The 11,115-nt window shown below is 55.8% G+C and overlaps 5 protein-coding genes and 1 non-coding gene across 6 annotated transcripts in view, besides 9 other annotated features; all 6 read left to right on the top strand.

Annotated features, from left to right (window-relative positions):
• Tco025E_01630 (uncharacterized protein) overlaps positions 1-23 on the top strand; it is a gene marked incomplete at both ends in the record, with an annotated part of 939 nt that extends 916 nt beyond the window's left edge. The window contains one exon of the mRNA XM_029368567.1: positions 1-23. This exon is cut by the window's left edge and continues 916 nt beyond it. Within this exon, the coding sequence (XP_029231307.1) occupies positions 1-23 (23 nt within the window).
• Positions 24-252: 229 nt separating this feature from the next.
• Positions 253-329: a microsatellite.
• Positions 330-677: 348 nt separating this feature from the next.
• Tco025E_01629 (putative RNA-binding protein) lies at positions 678-1,148 on the top strand (the record flags this gene model as incomplete). The annotated part of the gene is made up of 1 exon (XM_029368566.1): positions 678-1,148. The coding sequence occupies one exon, from the start codon at positions 678-680 to the stop codon at positions 1,146-1,148; it is 471 nt and encodes a 156-aa protein (XP_029231306.1).
• A 20-nt stretch (positions 1,149-1,168) lies between these two features.
• Positions 1,169-1,199: a microsatellite.
• A 236-nt stretch (positions 1,200-1,435) lies between these two features.
• Positions 1,436-1,508: a microsatellite.
• Positions 1,501-1,544: a sequence feature (GA-rich).
• A 62-nt stretch (positions 1,545-1,606) lies between these two features.
• Positions 1,607-1,636: a microsatellite.
• A 202-nt stretch (positions 1,637-1,838) lies between these two features.
• Tco025E_01628 (regulator of chromosome condensation) lies at positions 1,839-5,243 on the top strand (the record flags this gene model as incomplete). The annotated part of the gene is made up of 1 exon (XM_029368565.1): positions 1,839-5,243. The coding sequence occupies one exon, from the start codon at positions 1,839-1,841 to the stop codon at positions 5,241-5,243; it is 3,405 nt and encodes a 1,134-aa protein (XP_029231305.1).
• An 85-nt stretch (positions 5,244-5,328) lies between these two features.
• Positions 5,329-5,366: a microsatellite.
• Positions 5,367-5,602: 236 nt separating this feature from the next.
• Tco025E_01627 (uncharacterized protein) lies at positions 5,603-6,847 on the top strand (the record flags this gene model as incomplete). The annotated part of the gene is made up of 1 exon (XM_029368564.1): positions 5,603-6,847. The coding sequence occupies one exon, from the start codon at positions 5,603-5,605 to the stop codon at positions 6,845-6,847; it is 1,245 nt and encodes a 414-aa protein (XP_029231304.1).
• Positions 6,848-6,859: 12 nt separating this feature from the next.
• Positions 6,860-6,900: a microsatellite.
• A 161-nt stretch (positions 6,901-7,061) lies between these two features.
• Positions 7,062-7,133, top strand: Tco025E_01626. Its single transcript has one exon. It is a non-coding gene; the product is annotated as a tRNA-Pro (tRNA).
• A 482-nt stretch (positions 7,134-7,615) lies between these two features.
• Positions 7,616-7,654: a microsatellite.
• A 37-nt stretch (positions 7,655-7,691) lies between these two features.
• Tco025E_01625 (regulator of chromosome condensation) lies at positions 7,692-10,220 on the top strand (the record flags this gene model as incomplete). Its single annotated transcript, XM_029368563.1, has 1 exon — positions 7,692-10,220. The coding sequence occupies one exon, from the start codon at positions 7,692-7,694 to the stop codon at positions 10,218-10,220; it is 2,529 nt and encodes an 842-aa protein (XP_029231303.1).
• Positions 10,221-10,334: 114 nt separating this feature from the next.
• Positions 10,335-10,417: a microsatellite.
• Between the last annotated feature and the right edge of the window lie 698 nt (positions 10,418-11,115).

The raw sequence follows: 11,115 nt of genomic DNA, 5'->3' as shown, positions 1-11,115 counted from the left end.
TGTGCCCTCCATGCCCGCGCTGAGCTTGGCCGAGCTGAGGCGCCACAACGAACTGGCAAAATCTGTGTTTTAATGACTCATCACTGTGTGTCGCTTGTTGTTGCTGTGGGGTTTTTTTTTCTGTTTGTTTTTGTTTTGTGCTTCTTTTCCTTCGCTGAGAAGGAAAGACGTTTGGGCCGTTGAGCGCGTACACAGAAGCGCCTGCCCCGCCGTCCGCACGTGCACACGCACCGCTGCGGTGGTCATCCGGCGCAAAAAAAAGAAAACAACAACAACAACAACCGACAGCAACCAAACAGCAACAACAACAACGATAAGAAGAAAAAAACGCCCCACTTTGTGTGCACCTCTCTTTCAAGTGCCCCCCAAATGCATTTTTTTTTATACAATGCATATCGCTCTCTTTGCTTGGATGCGTCGTGTGCGCATCGTACACCCCCGTTTTTTTTTTCTTTTGTAAAAATAAATAACACATTTGAAGTTTGCGAGGAGGCAGAAGAATGTGTTGCGGCTGTGTCTCTGACGACTTCCTTCTTCCTTCTGCTTTCCCATGGGCCAAATAGGAATTGTTGTTTGTTTCCCGCCGCTTCACTCGTCTCGGCTCCTTGCGGGAGGGGGCGATTATAGGTGTTTCTGGCGACTGCGTGAGGGAGGGGAGGGGGGATTGTTCGTGTGCAATGCCTCCGCGAGGCATCCAGCGGCACAAGAACGGCAAGTCCGGCGCCTACACCGAGGAGTATCACAGCCTCCTTGGCAAATCGGCGTGGGTTGTCGTGCGGCAGCTTGACCACGCGGACGACAAGGGCGCCGTCAGTCTCTCCGAGGGGGACGTCGCCACCGTCTTCGCTCAGTTTGGCGAGGTGGTGGATGTGCGGTTTGTGCGGCACCGACGCACTGGGCGTTTCTTGGGCACAGCCTTTGTGAGGTTTGCGGACTACCGCAGCGCCGTGCTCGCCGCCGACGAGATGAATTCCAACCATGAGACTGGGCAGGAGGTGCGGCTAACGGCGGCGGGCGCCGCGGCGGGGCGCGGGATCGAGGTGGAGCGGTGCGACGAGGCGGAGGTTGTCGTGTTGCCGGATGACGTGGAGTCGTACCCGGCGTGGGTCGCCAGGCTGGAGGCTGGAGGCATCGCCTTGACGCAATGAGGAGGGCACGCCCTGCCCGCTGTTGTTGTTGTCGTTGTTGTGTCTGTGTGTGTGCTTTTTTATTTTTTCGTCCATCACGGGTGTTGCTTGGGGGGTCTCCTGCCAACCTGCCGCGACTGAGCCCGTTCTGCAAAAAAAGGCGAAGTGGCAAACTGCACGCCAAGGACGGCGAGTGGTGGGTTTGGCAGGCGTACGCCGGGGCTCAGATGTGAAGGCAAAAGGGAGGAGCGGATGCAGAGGGGAATTCATTCTGTGTTTTCTCCCAGTGCTGTCCGCGCCCTCCCCACTTATTATTATTATTGTTGTTGGGTTTTGCTTTTGTATGCTTCCATTTTATTTATTATTATTATTATTATTTTTTTCTTTCTCTCTTTTTGCTCTCTCTCTCCCTCTCTCAGCGTGCGTGGGTCTTGTATTTGCAGCAGGGCGGGGTGCCACGAGGCGCAACATCGTCCAAGCACACACACACACACACACACACACACACAATCGAAAGGTGCAAACGGTGCTGTCACTTTTCCCTCTATATCGGGGGAAAAGCAGGCACAACGGACTAAGCGTGTGCGCAGCTGCCAATAACAATATACAGCAAGGGGTATATACATATATATGCCGGGAAATACATTGTTCTAGTTCTTATTTTTATCATTTTTATTCTAGTTCAGCTTTGCTTTGCTTTGCCTGCTTCCGATGCAATCATGCGTTGATCAACTACTGGGAGGGGATAACTCGGTGCTTCCGCAAATACTGCGCGGTGTGAGGGAGCTGCAGCCCCTCGCCTCCCCCGCTTCTTCTTCGCTGGCTCCGTGGGAGAAGGACCTCTACCGGCACCTCGTCCGTCTTCTCCTGGTCGCGGGCAAGTGCACACGACGTGACACACACGACACCGCGCCAGGCTTGACACTTGAACACGGTGTGCTGGCCCAACTCATCCTCTGCGCCGCCATGTTGCGCGGAGGGAGTACCGCCGACGAGGCCTGCCGCGTCCTGCACGACGTGGGTGTTAGCGGCTGCCGCGAGATGCGTCTTGATCGCTACCTCGATGCCTCAGCGGAGATGTTGCCACACATCTTGCCGTTTATCTCCGTTTTGACGAAACTCTTCCACGTTCCTGCGTCGGATATTTTGCCTCAGCGCGAGAGCGTCCAACGCGCGGGCCGCGCCCAGACATCCTCGTCAGCACCAACTGCGCAGCCTGGGCTGGCGGGCGCCAACCACCCACGGTCATTGGCGGGTGGGGAAGAGCACAGCAATGCCCGCCAGCGTCGTTGGCGCGACTTGCCGGAGCAGCCATCGTTTGTGCCGTTTCGCCAAAATCCACTGTATAACGCCAGTGAGAAGAATTTGTGGATGCTGCCGCAGTTCCCTACCCCTGTTCTTGCCTTTGCACAGAAGTTTGGTATTGGCTGTGACCCGAAGTTGCCCGAGTTGGGCGTTCGTCTGGCCCCCGCCGCGTTGCTGGGCCAAGAGGCTCCTGAGGCGCCGCGTCTCTCGGTTCATTCCACCCTTCCGATTGCCTCTCGTCGTTTCTTGGAGGCCAGAAACTATGAGAAGCAGTGGGAGCCGTTGTTTTCACGGTATCTCTCCAAAGGATTGTTGCTCAAGTGGGGCACCGTGCTTGTCTCGCGGGGCCGCACGAGCTCGACAACAAGCGTGAACCCCGAGCGTACTTCAACGGCCTCTGATGTGGTCTTTTCACCACCCATTGCCTTGGTGCCTCCCATTCCGGTGGTTGCTATGAGCTGTGGCGCGAATTCCTATTACGTGGTGACGCTGGACAATAAGCTCTACGCCGGTGGGAGCAATGAGCATGGACAAATAGGGTGTGACCGGTCCAAGGATGTCCCCGTTCTCTTTCCGCATGTTCACGGTGACGGCCGGCAACGCTTCTACTCTGTGCCAATTCGTCCAGGGGACCAAATTGGAAGAATTGAGGCTGGGTCGGACTTTGTTCTGATGATTGTTTTTGAAACAAGTCGGATGTACATTTGGGGGCGGAATGATTGTGGCCAGTGCTTACTACCAACCCCGAGTATGCTCCCGAGTCCAGTCACAATGGATTTTCCCGAGCGTTGTGGGAGGATCAAAGAGGTGGCATGCGGAAGTGTTTCGGCCACGGTGGCGTTCTCATCTGGCATGGTGGGGAGTTGGGGTGCAGCCTCCATGCTTGGGACAATCGCGCCGCCTGAGCACCTTCGTGAGACAGATACAGAGCCGCGAATACAGTGTTCAAAGCACGTGATAGGTTTCAATCATATTCCAGAAGAAATTGTGGCGTTGCGGGCAGGTTCTTATCACCATCTTGCCATCACAGCCGCCGGACATGTGTATTCGTGGGGCATGGATCGCAGTGGTTGTCTGGGGAACGGCCCCGGACACAGTGGTGGCAAAATATGCCTTATTGACTCCTTGATAGAACATGTGGTTATCGACGCTAGCTGTGGATCATTTCACTCTGCGGTGCTCACCAAGGAGGGAATTGTGCTTGTTTTTGGAGAAAACAACTGCCATCAGCTGGGGATTAGCGGTGAGGCACCCCGTACAACCCCGGTGCATCTTCCTTTGCCAAAGCGTGCCATAGCAGTTTCCGGTGGACGGGAGCACACCTGTGTGCTGTTGGAGGATGGCGATCTCATGTCATGTGGGACACTTCGCTCCTGTGGCATGGACTTGGGCTCTGGAGCACGGTTTATTACCCCCCAACGAATCTTCCGCGGCTACCTTGTCCTGTCCATGGCAAGTAAGGCAACCCACGGCATGGCGCTGGGCCTCCGTCGGTTGCTCTCTCTTCACCCTGTGGGGTTGTCAGCGGAAATTTTGCCCAAGGGTGAACTAATGCGAATAAATCAAGTTATCCTACAACAAGGTGTCTGCGCTGTGGCGGTAGGAAATGGGTTTCTGCTCATCGTCACAGAGGCGGGGGAGGTGCACGCAATTGGTCAATCGCAGCGAGGCCAGTTGGGGACGGGAGACGTGACGACGGCTGCCTGCGCCAACACCTTTACGAAGGTTGCCCTACCCGAGCAGGTGGTGTTGGTCGGACTTGACTGTGGTGCCGATTACGTCATTGGCATCGGCAGTCGCTGTGGTGTGTATAGCTGGGGATGGAACTCGCATGGGCAACTTGGGCACGGTGACTCTGTGCCGCTTCATGAATCCGTTTTCACTCCAAGAGAGATTGCGGCGTTGCGCTCGAGGCAGGTTGTTCAGGTGGCATGTGGTGGCACATTCGCCGTGGCCCTCACACATGACGGTGAGGTTTACACCTGGGGAGAAGCTCTCTACTGTGGCCACGGCGATGTCGAACCCCCGTGCGTAACGACCCCGCGGCTTCTTGAAGTGCTGAGCGACGTTGTCGCGGTGGCGGCGGGTGTCTCACACACCGTGGCGCTTACCTGCAACCATCGAATCTATGCCTGGGGAAAAGGTCCACTGGGGGACGGAGGCTCATTCAGTACGGTTGCGTCCACCCCCGTGGCGTTGGTGTTTGCCCACGGCGTGCGGCAGCTGGGGTGTGGGCCGTTCAACACCTTCGCAATCACCGACGTTGGGGACCTCTTCGTCTGGGGCTCGAACGCCAATGGGCAGTGCGGCGTGCCGCAGCGTGGCGATTCCCACCCACCCCTGACGAGCGGCTCTGGCTCCCTCGCTCCGCGGAGTCGGGGGCGGCAGCGAGCGTCGTCGTCCTCCTCGTCCTCCTCGTCGGAGGTGTTGTTTCCGACGCGGGTGGCCTCGGAGGTGCGTGACGCCGCGTTTGGTGCGTTGTGCGGCGTCGTCATCAAAGAGGACGGCAGCGGCGCGGTCGCCGGCGAGGTGCACCAGGCGGACAGGACGATGTGCTTCCAGAGATTTACCCCGCAGCGGCTGTCGGCGGTGCCGCGAGACAAGAGCCGCGCCGGCGACCCGCCCGCGTTTGTGGAGGGCGATTCCGCGCAGGTGTGCCTCTCTCGCTGCTTCCGCGGCGGCGACGGGGTGCTCGCCGTGCTGGAGTGGGGCCGCCCAGGCGCGGCGCAGGTGGCGAGGGCCATTAGCAACTTGAAGACGTGTTTCCAGTCCCCCGAGAAGGCGAACTGCGGCGTGCAGCGGGAGGGATAGGGGCGAACGACGGCGCGGTTGCGGCCGCCCAAAGAACGAGAAGACGGAAGAGAGGCAACGTAAAAGGGAGAAAACGAGAGAAAAGCAAAAACAACAACAACAACAACATCGACGACAACAACACACTTCAGTAGAAGGAAAGAGAGGATATGCAAAGTGTGAGGGTGAGTCTCTATTAGATTTTTTTTTGTGTGTTTCCTTGTGTTGCACTTACTTTTGGACCTAGGCTGTGGCTGCCCCATAGGCGCTGTTTTTCCTCCGTTCCCTGCCGCTCCTCACGCGGCGTTCCCTACCCTCCTTTTTTTTTTCCTTTTCGCTCTCTCTCTTTGCTGGAGCAGGTAGAGAAACTTTGAACTGTAATGTCTCTTGAGTGCTTGGCGTACCGACAGATCCTCAAGCAGCTGGGGAGGGTGTCGTTGCGGTACAAGGAGCCAAGCCATGTGTGCTTCACCGTGTTTGGGGTCATGCTGCGCATGGATGACTTTGCCGCGGCCGGGTACGGCAACACACCACGGCGGGTGGTGCGATCGGCGTTTTCCCGTCCAAGCATCACTGGGCTCGCCAGCGATGCACCTGCGGCGCGCCTGTCAGCCGCGTTTGATATCCTGCGGCGACTCAATGATGCCCTGGCGTCGAACGGAATGGCGAGAGCGCAGGTGGAGGGGCAAACTGCCGCCGCCTCGCCGCCTCACTCCTCTGCGAGGGCGTTGCAGACTGAAAAGCCCACGGGAGCGCAAGGCAAAGGTGGTGGGCCCGAAAAAGGCGGCGCCGTCTTGCACGACCCCGCGCATGAGGGAGGCGAGGACGACGTCGTCACTATCGCCAATGGAACCATTTTTATTGAGGGCTCTGTGAGCCGCAAAGTGCGAAAAATATCGCGTCATGTCGTGTTTTGCATGGTTTTGGACCGTCTCCCCTTATATCGTTTTTTGATACCGCCCGAGCCGTTATACACGAGAAACATGCGTACAAGCTTCAGGTTTCCGATGATAGTGGATGCCTTGCTCGTTATGGCTGCGTCGTCAAACATGTCGGGCAATGTTCCCGTCGTGATGCAGAACGACGTGAAGACGGCGGAGGAGTACCAGGCGATGTGCGCCTCCATTCCCACACGCACCGTCACCGTGTCTGATCACGTGGAGGTGGAGCTGCGGACAGAGTACGTTTGCTCCAGAGTCCCCGACGACGATGCCCCGGATGCCGCCGATGATGGGGAGATGCGGGAATCCCTTCCACGGAGTAGCGGCAGGAGCGCCACTACTGCGCCAAGGGAGTACATTTTTCGTTACGTTGTGTTTATTCGAAACTATGGGTCCTCGCGAAACACAAAAAAGTGGCACGTGCAGCTGCTCTCGCGTCACTGGGTCGTCTTTGATGAGGATATGGGGCAAGTCACGGAGGTGATTGGTCCGGGTGTGGCGGGCAACTTTCCCCTTTTGGCGCCTGGAGAGTCTCACACGTATGAGAGCGGCGTCAGCTTGTGTGGCACCTCCGGCGTGGTGCGTGGCACCTTTCAGATGAACGCCTACAACGAAGATGGCGAGGCGTGCTGCATTGACGTGCAAATTGGGCCGACGCGCCTCAGTGCAACGGGGAACGCGTAAAATCGACAGAAGCAACAACAGCAGCAACAGCAAAAAAAAAAACCAACAACAACCATATGGATGTTTTTAGTAGTAGCGGCAAATGCCTGCGTGGTGGGATGGAGCGGGGTGGGGGTGGGAAAGTGTTGCTCGTGCGCGTGCCACTCCGCCTTGTCCGGCGCCGCGAGGGGAGGAAAAAAGCGAATGGCCTGAGGTTTGCCCTGCGCCCGCCGTTGGCCGCTTGGTCTAGTGGTATGATTCCTGTTTCGGGTACAGGAGGTCACGGGTTCAATTCCCGTAGCGGCCCAGCCTTTTCTTATTTTTCTTCCCCCCTCCATTTCTTCTGTTTCCACTTTTCACTTCTCTACGAAGGTGGCGAGGTGAGTCGGGCGCGGTTATTTGTTGTCCTCCGCCCCTTTCTTGGTGCTTGACTATGTGTCTGTGGGTGGTCGGCGGATAAGAAGAAGGGGCGAGGGTGTTTTTGTCCTTTGTTTTGCCGTGTGTTGGCGTTATTTCACCCGCTGTGTTTTGGGACGAGGCGAGAAAAGCGTAAGTAAATGCAGACCCGCCTTTTGCTGTTGTTGCCCCCTCCCATTCTTCCCGCCACCACTACGTGGCTCATGTGCGTTTCTCTACGGATGTTCGCGCTGAGTTTTTTTTTTCTCCTCCCCCCCCCCCCTCCCTCTTTTTAAAAAAAAATTATTATTGCTTATAGATTTTTTTTCTTTGAATAAGAGGCCAGACGCGTTTATTCGAAGCGGAAGCGTATAACGGAGGAAAAGAAAAGGCCAAAGCAATAAAAAAAACACACACAAAAACAAAGAAACATATCAAGAATAAAAGTGTGAGATTCGCAACAGCCGCTATGAGCGTGCCTAGTAACTTCCCCGGCTCTCCCTTGGCCAACCTTTTTATGGACCTCGGCAATGTGCCACCCAGTGTGCATCGACTGCTACAGCGTTTTGTTATGGAAGACGGTGTCATTGTGGGCTGGGGATCCGGCTGTAATGGCGAACTTGGCACCACCTATCGTTGCAACCTTCTTACCCCGTTGATGGTTGGGGGTCGTGACAAGGCTTTACGGATCGGGTGCTCCTCAACCTCCTCCGTATGGCTGGGGTCGCGGGGTACAGTCATCACAATGGGCAGCGGGCGGTGGGGGGAACTTGGGGTTCCCAACCCGAAGCTGTGTCCGCTCGTCACCGCCACCGAGAATGGACTTCCCATTGCCATTTTACAGATTGAGTTGCCCACCTTTCCAAGGGAGGATATGCTTATAGATGTTCAAGGTGGTTTTGCCTTTCTTGCCGCCTTGTCGGTGCGGGGAGACGTTTTTCTCTGGGGCGCAAACAACTACCTTCAATGCTCGCCCAAGGAGGAAATTAAGTGTTCTCCCACAGCACAACGTCGCACCATTCGAGGTGAAAAAGTGATTCAAGTGGCGTGTGCAAACTTTACGGTTCTTGTACTCACCGCATCCGGTTCCGTCTACGGTTGGGGACACACATTTCTCCTCGGTGATGAGAGTGACGTGCTTGAGCAGGTGCCGGGCGAGTTCGTGGTTGGACTCAAGGTCGGTTCCGAGAATCGGATGGTGGTGAGTGAACCGGTCAAGATAAAGGCGCTAGAAGACAAATCTATAACACTTTTGCGAATGGGGCCGTGGCATGCCGTGGCGGTTAGCACGGATGGTCAGGCATACACATGGGGACTTGGGAGAAATGGGGCGCTTGGCCATGGAAGTGAGAGTGACGTGACAACGCCAAAGCTTATTACAACGATTGACTCCAAAGTCACAGAGGTGGCGTGCGGTAGTTTCCATACCTGCTTTGTGACTGCCAAAGGTTTGGTCTATGCCTGTGGCGACAACCAAGCAGGACAGTGCGGGGTCATGGGTGAGATGAAGATCACCACCTGTCGTTGCATGTACGTCCCTTCTTGTCATAAAGTGATATCGGCTACGTGTGGGCGGCACCACACCTTGCTTCTTCTAGAAACAGGGGAGGTTGTTTCCTACGGGACAGGTCTAGGCTTAGGCATAGGTGCTGGGTACAGCATGCGCATGGTGCGTGGCTATCACATCTTGGACAATTACACAACATTATGGATTTCTGGCGGATCCTGCCATAACTTTTCCTTGGCGATACCCAAAACCTTGTCCCTGCTCGTACTTGGGGTTCCACACGGCGATGTTCCCCCGGCACTTCGAGTGATTGAGTTAAAGGATGGATTGTTAGGTGCGGGTTTGGGGCAAGGCTTTTCCATTTTGCTGACGCGACGTGGCTCCTGCTACAGCATGGGACTCGGTGGCTGGGGCCAGCTAGGCGTTGATGTTCGTCACGTGAAGGACTTTACCTCAGAAAAGGTGCCTGTGATGCGTCATGCCATGCGTGTGGGGTATTTCTTTCGGACGACGATCGCGCAGGTTGCTGCTGGCGTTTGCTTTGCTGCGGCCCTCAGTGAGAGTCAACGTGTGTTTACCTGGGGAAGCAACACCTACGGCCAGTGTGGACTTGGTGTGAACCCAAAACATTATCGAATAATAAACGAACCCCGCGAGATCAAGTGGTTAGCCGATAAGTTAATCATTCAAATTTCCTGTGGCTGCTTCTTTGGCCTAGCCCTCGCCATCACGGGCGAAGTGTACGCCTGGGGCATTATTGAGTGCTGTGGTAACGGGCTGCAACCCCTGCCCTCCGTTGTGCCTCCAAACCTTATCCAGACTCAAGTGGGACCTGAGAGCCAGGCCAGCGTGCTGATGCCGGTAAAGATATCGGGTTTATTTGGTATTGTCTCGGTAGCCGCGGGGGCGTGGCATGGCGTGGCGTTGAATGCGCTTGGAGAGATATTCACCTGGGGCATTGGCACCTGCGGTCGTCTAGGGCTTGGGACAATGGAGGATCGTTATGTTCCCTGTAAGGTGTCCACTCGCGTTCACTTTGCGCGCATTGGCTGCGGCCCCTTCTCCAGCTTTGGTCTCACCGACGAGGGAAACATGTACGCCTGGGGGGCAAACGAGCGGCAGCAGCTGTCCATGTCAGGCGACTGTGTGATGTTCCCAACGCACGTCCTCGATGGCGTGAAGGAGGCGGTGATGGGGCGACACTACACCCTTGCACTGACGCGCGGAGGCGAGCTTAGGTTCTCCGGGGTCCTGGATGGCGAGGAGGGCCAACGGGTGAGTCACTCCTTTCGCGACACAGAGGCGCTGCCGCCCCTCATCTCCCCGGCCGGCCTGGAGAAGGGCGGCCACCGCGCCGTGCGCGTGTTTGGCGGCGTCGATCATGCCGTGGTGCTGGTGGAGAGGCGCACCATCGACCCTGCCGTGGTCACCGGCCTGCACTACGCGTTGCGGGAGCAGCCGAAGCGCATCATCACCCGCCTCATCAATTAGCGCTGCCGCGTCGCGTAGTTCTGTGTGCGTGGCAAACCTAAAGGCACGGAGAGCGTGAAGGGAGAAGCGACAAGGGTGAAATATAGAAAAGAAGATTCCGTGAAAGCGGCGTTGTTATTTATTTGTTTATTTTAATTATATATATATATATGCATCTATGTATGTATATGTTACGTCTCTGATTTTTTTCTTTCATTGCCACTATGTTTATTTTTCTTACGGTTTGTGTGTGTTATTCTTTTTGTCTTCGCTTTTTTAATCGCGTTGCCTTTCGGACTGTGGGGGAATTGGACACGCATGTGAATATTTGCGGACGACAGAATCGTCCGATGTATATGACGCACTGCATGCCTACTGGCGCCTGCCGCATACATGCACGCACCTCTGGACACCTTTTCTTCTCCTCCCTCCTCTCTCTCTCTGTGTGTGTATGTGTGTATGTACCTAAAGAGGGGTGTGTGAGTGGGGGATGCTAATGCAATGCTTGTTTGTTTGTTTTTGGACTCCACCCCAGCAGGGTGCTTGTGTTTTCTGTGACGGCCTCGCCGTGCGTGCCCTCCCCCGTCTCTCTTTATGTATCTCTTTGTGTATATGCGTAGAGTCCGGTGAGTGGCGGTGCCTATATATTTTTGTTTTGTTTTCTGCTTCTCCTTTCTTGGCGACGGGGCTCGTGCCTCTCCTTGCGCTGGAGCGTGATCCTCGTCCACGCCTGCCTAAGCGTCTCTCCCGTCCTCCCCTCTCGCCCTGCCGGCACCTCGCTTGCCGCCGCACTGCCGGCACTCCCTCACGGACAACCTCTCACTTTTTTTTTTCTCTTTTCCAGTAGAGTTGGTGTTTGCGCAATTTAACCCTTAAAAAAGAGAAGGAGGAAAACTTGCTTTTATTATTACTTTCC

The sequence above is a fragment of the Trypanosoma conorhini genome (genome assembly GCF_003719485.1).
Source record: "Trypanosoma conorhini strain 025E chromosome Unknown Tco_14.4_contig_00056, whole genome shotgun sequence".
Taxonomy (NCBI): Eukaryota; Euglenozoa; class Kinetoplastea; order Trypanosomatida; family Trypanosomatidae; genus Trypanosoma; species Trypanosoma conorhini.
This window is presented reverse-complemented; position numbering and strand designations above follow the sequence as displayed.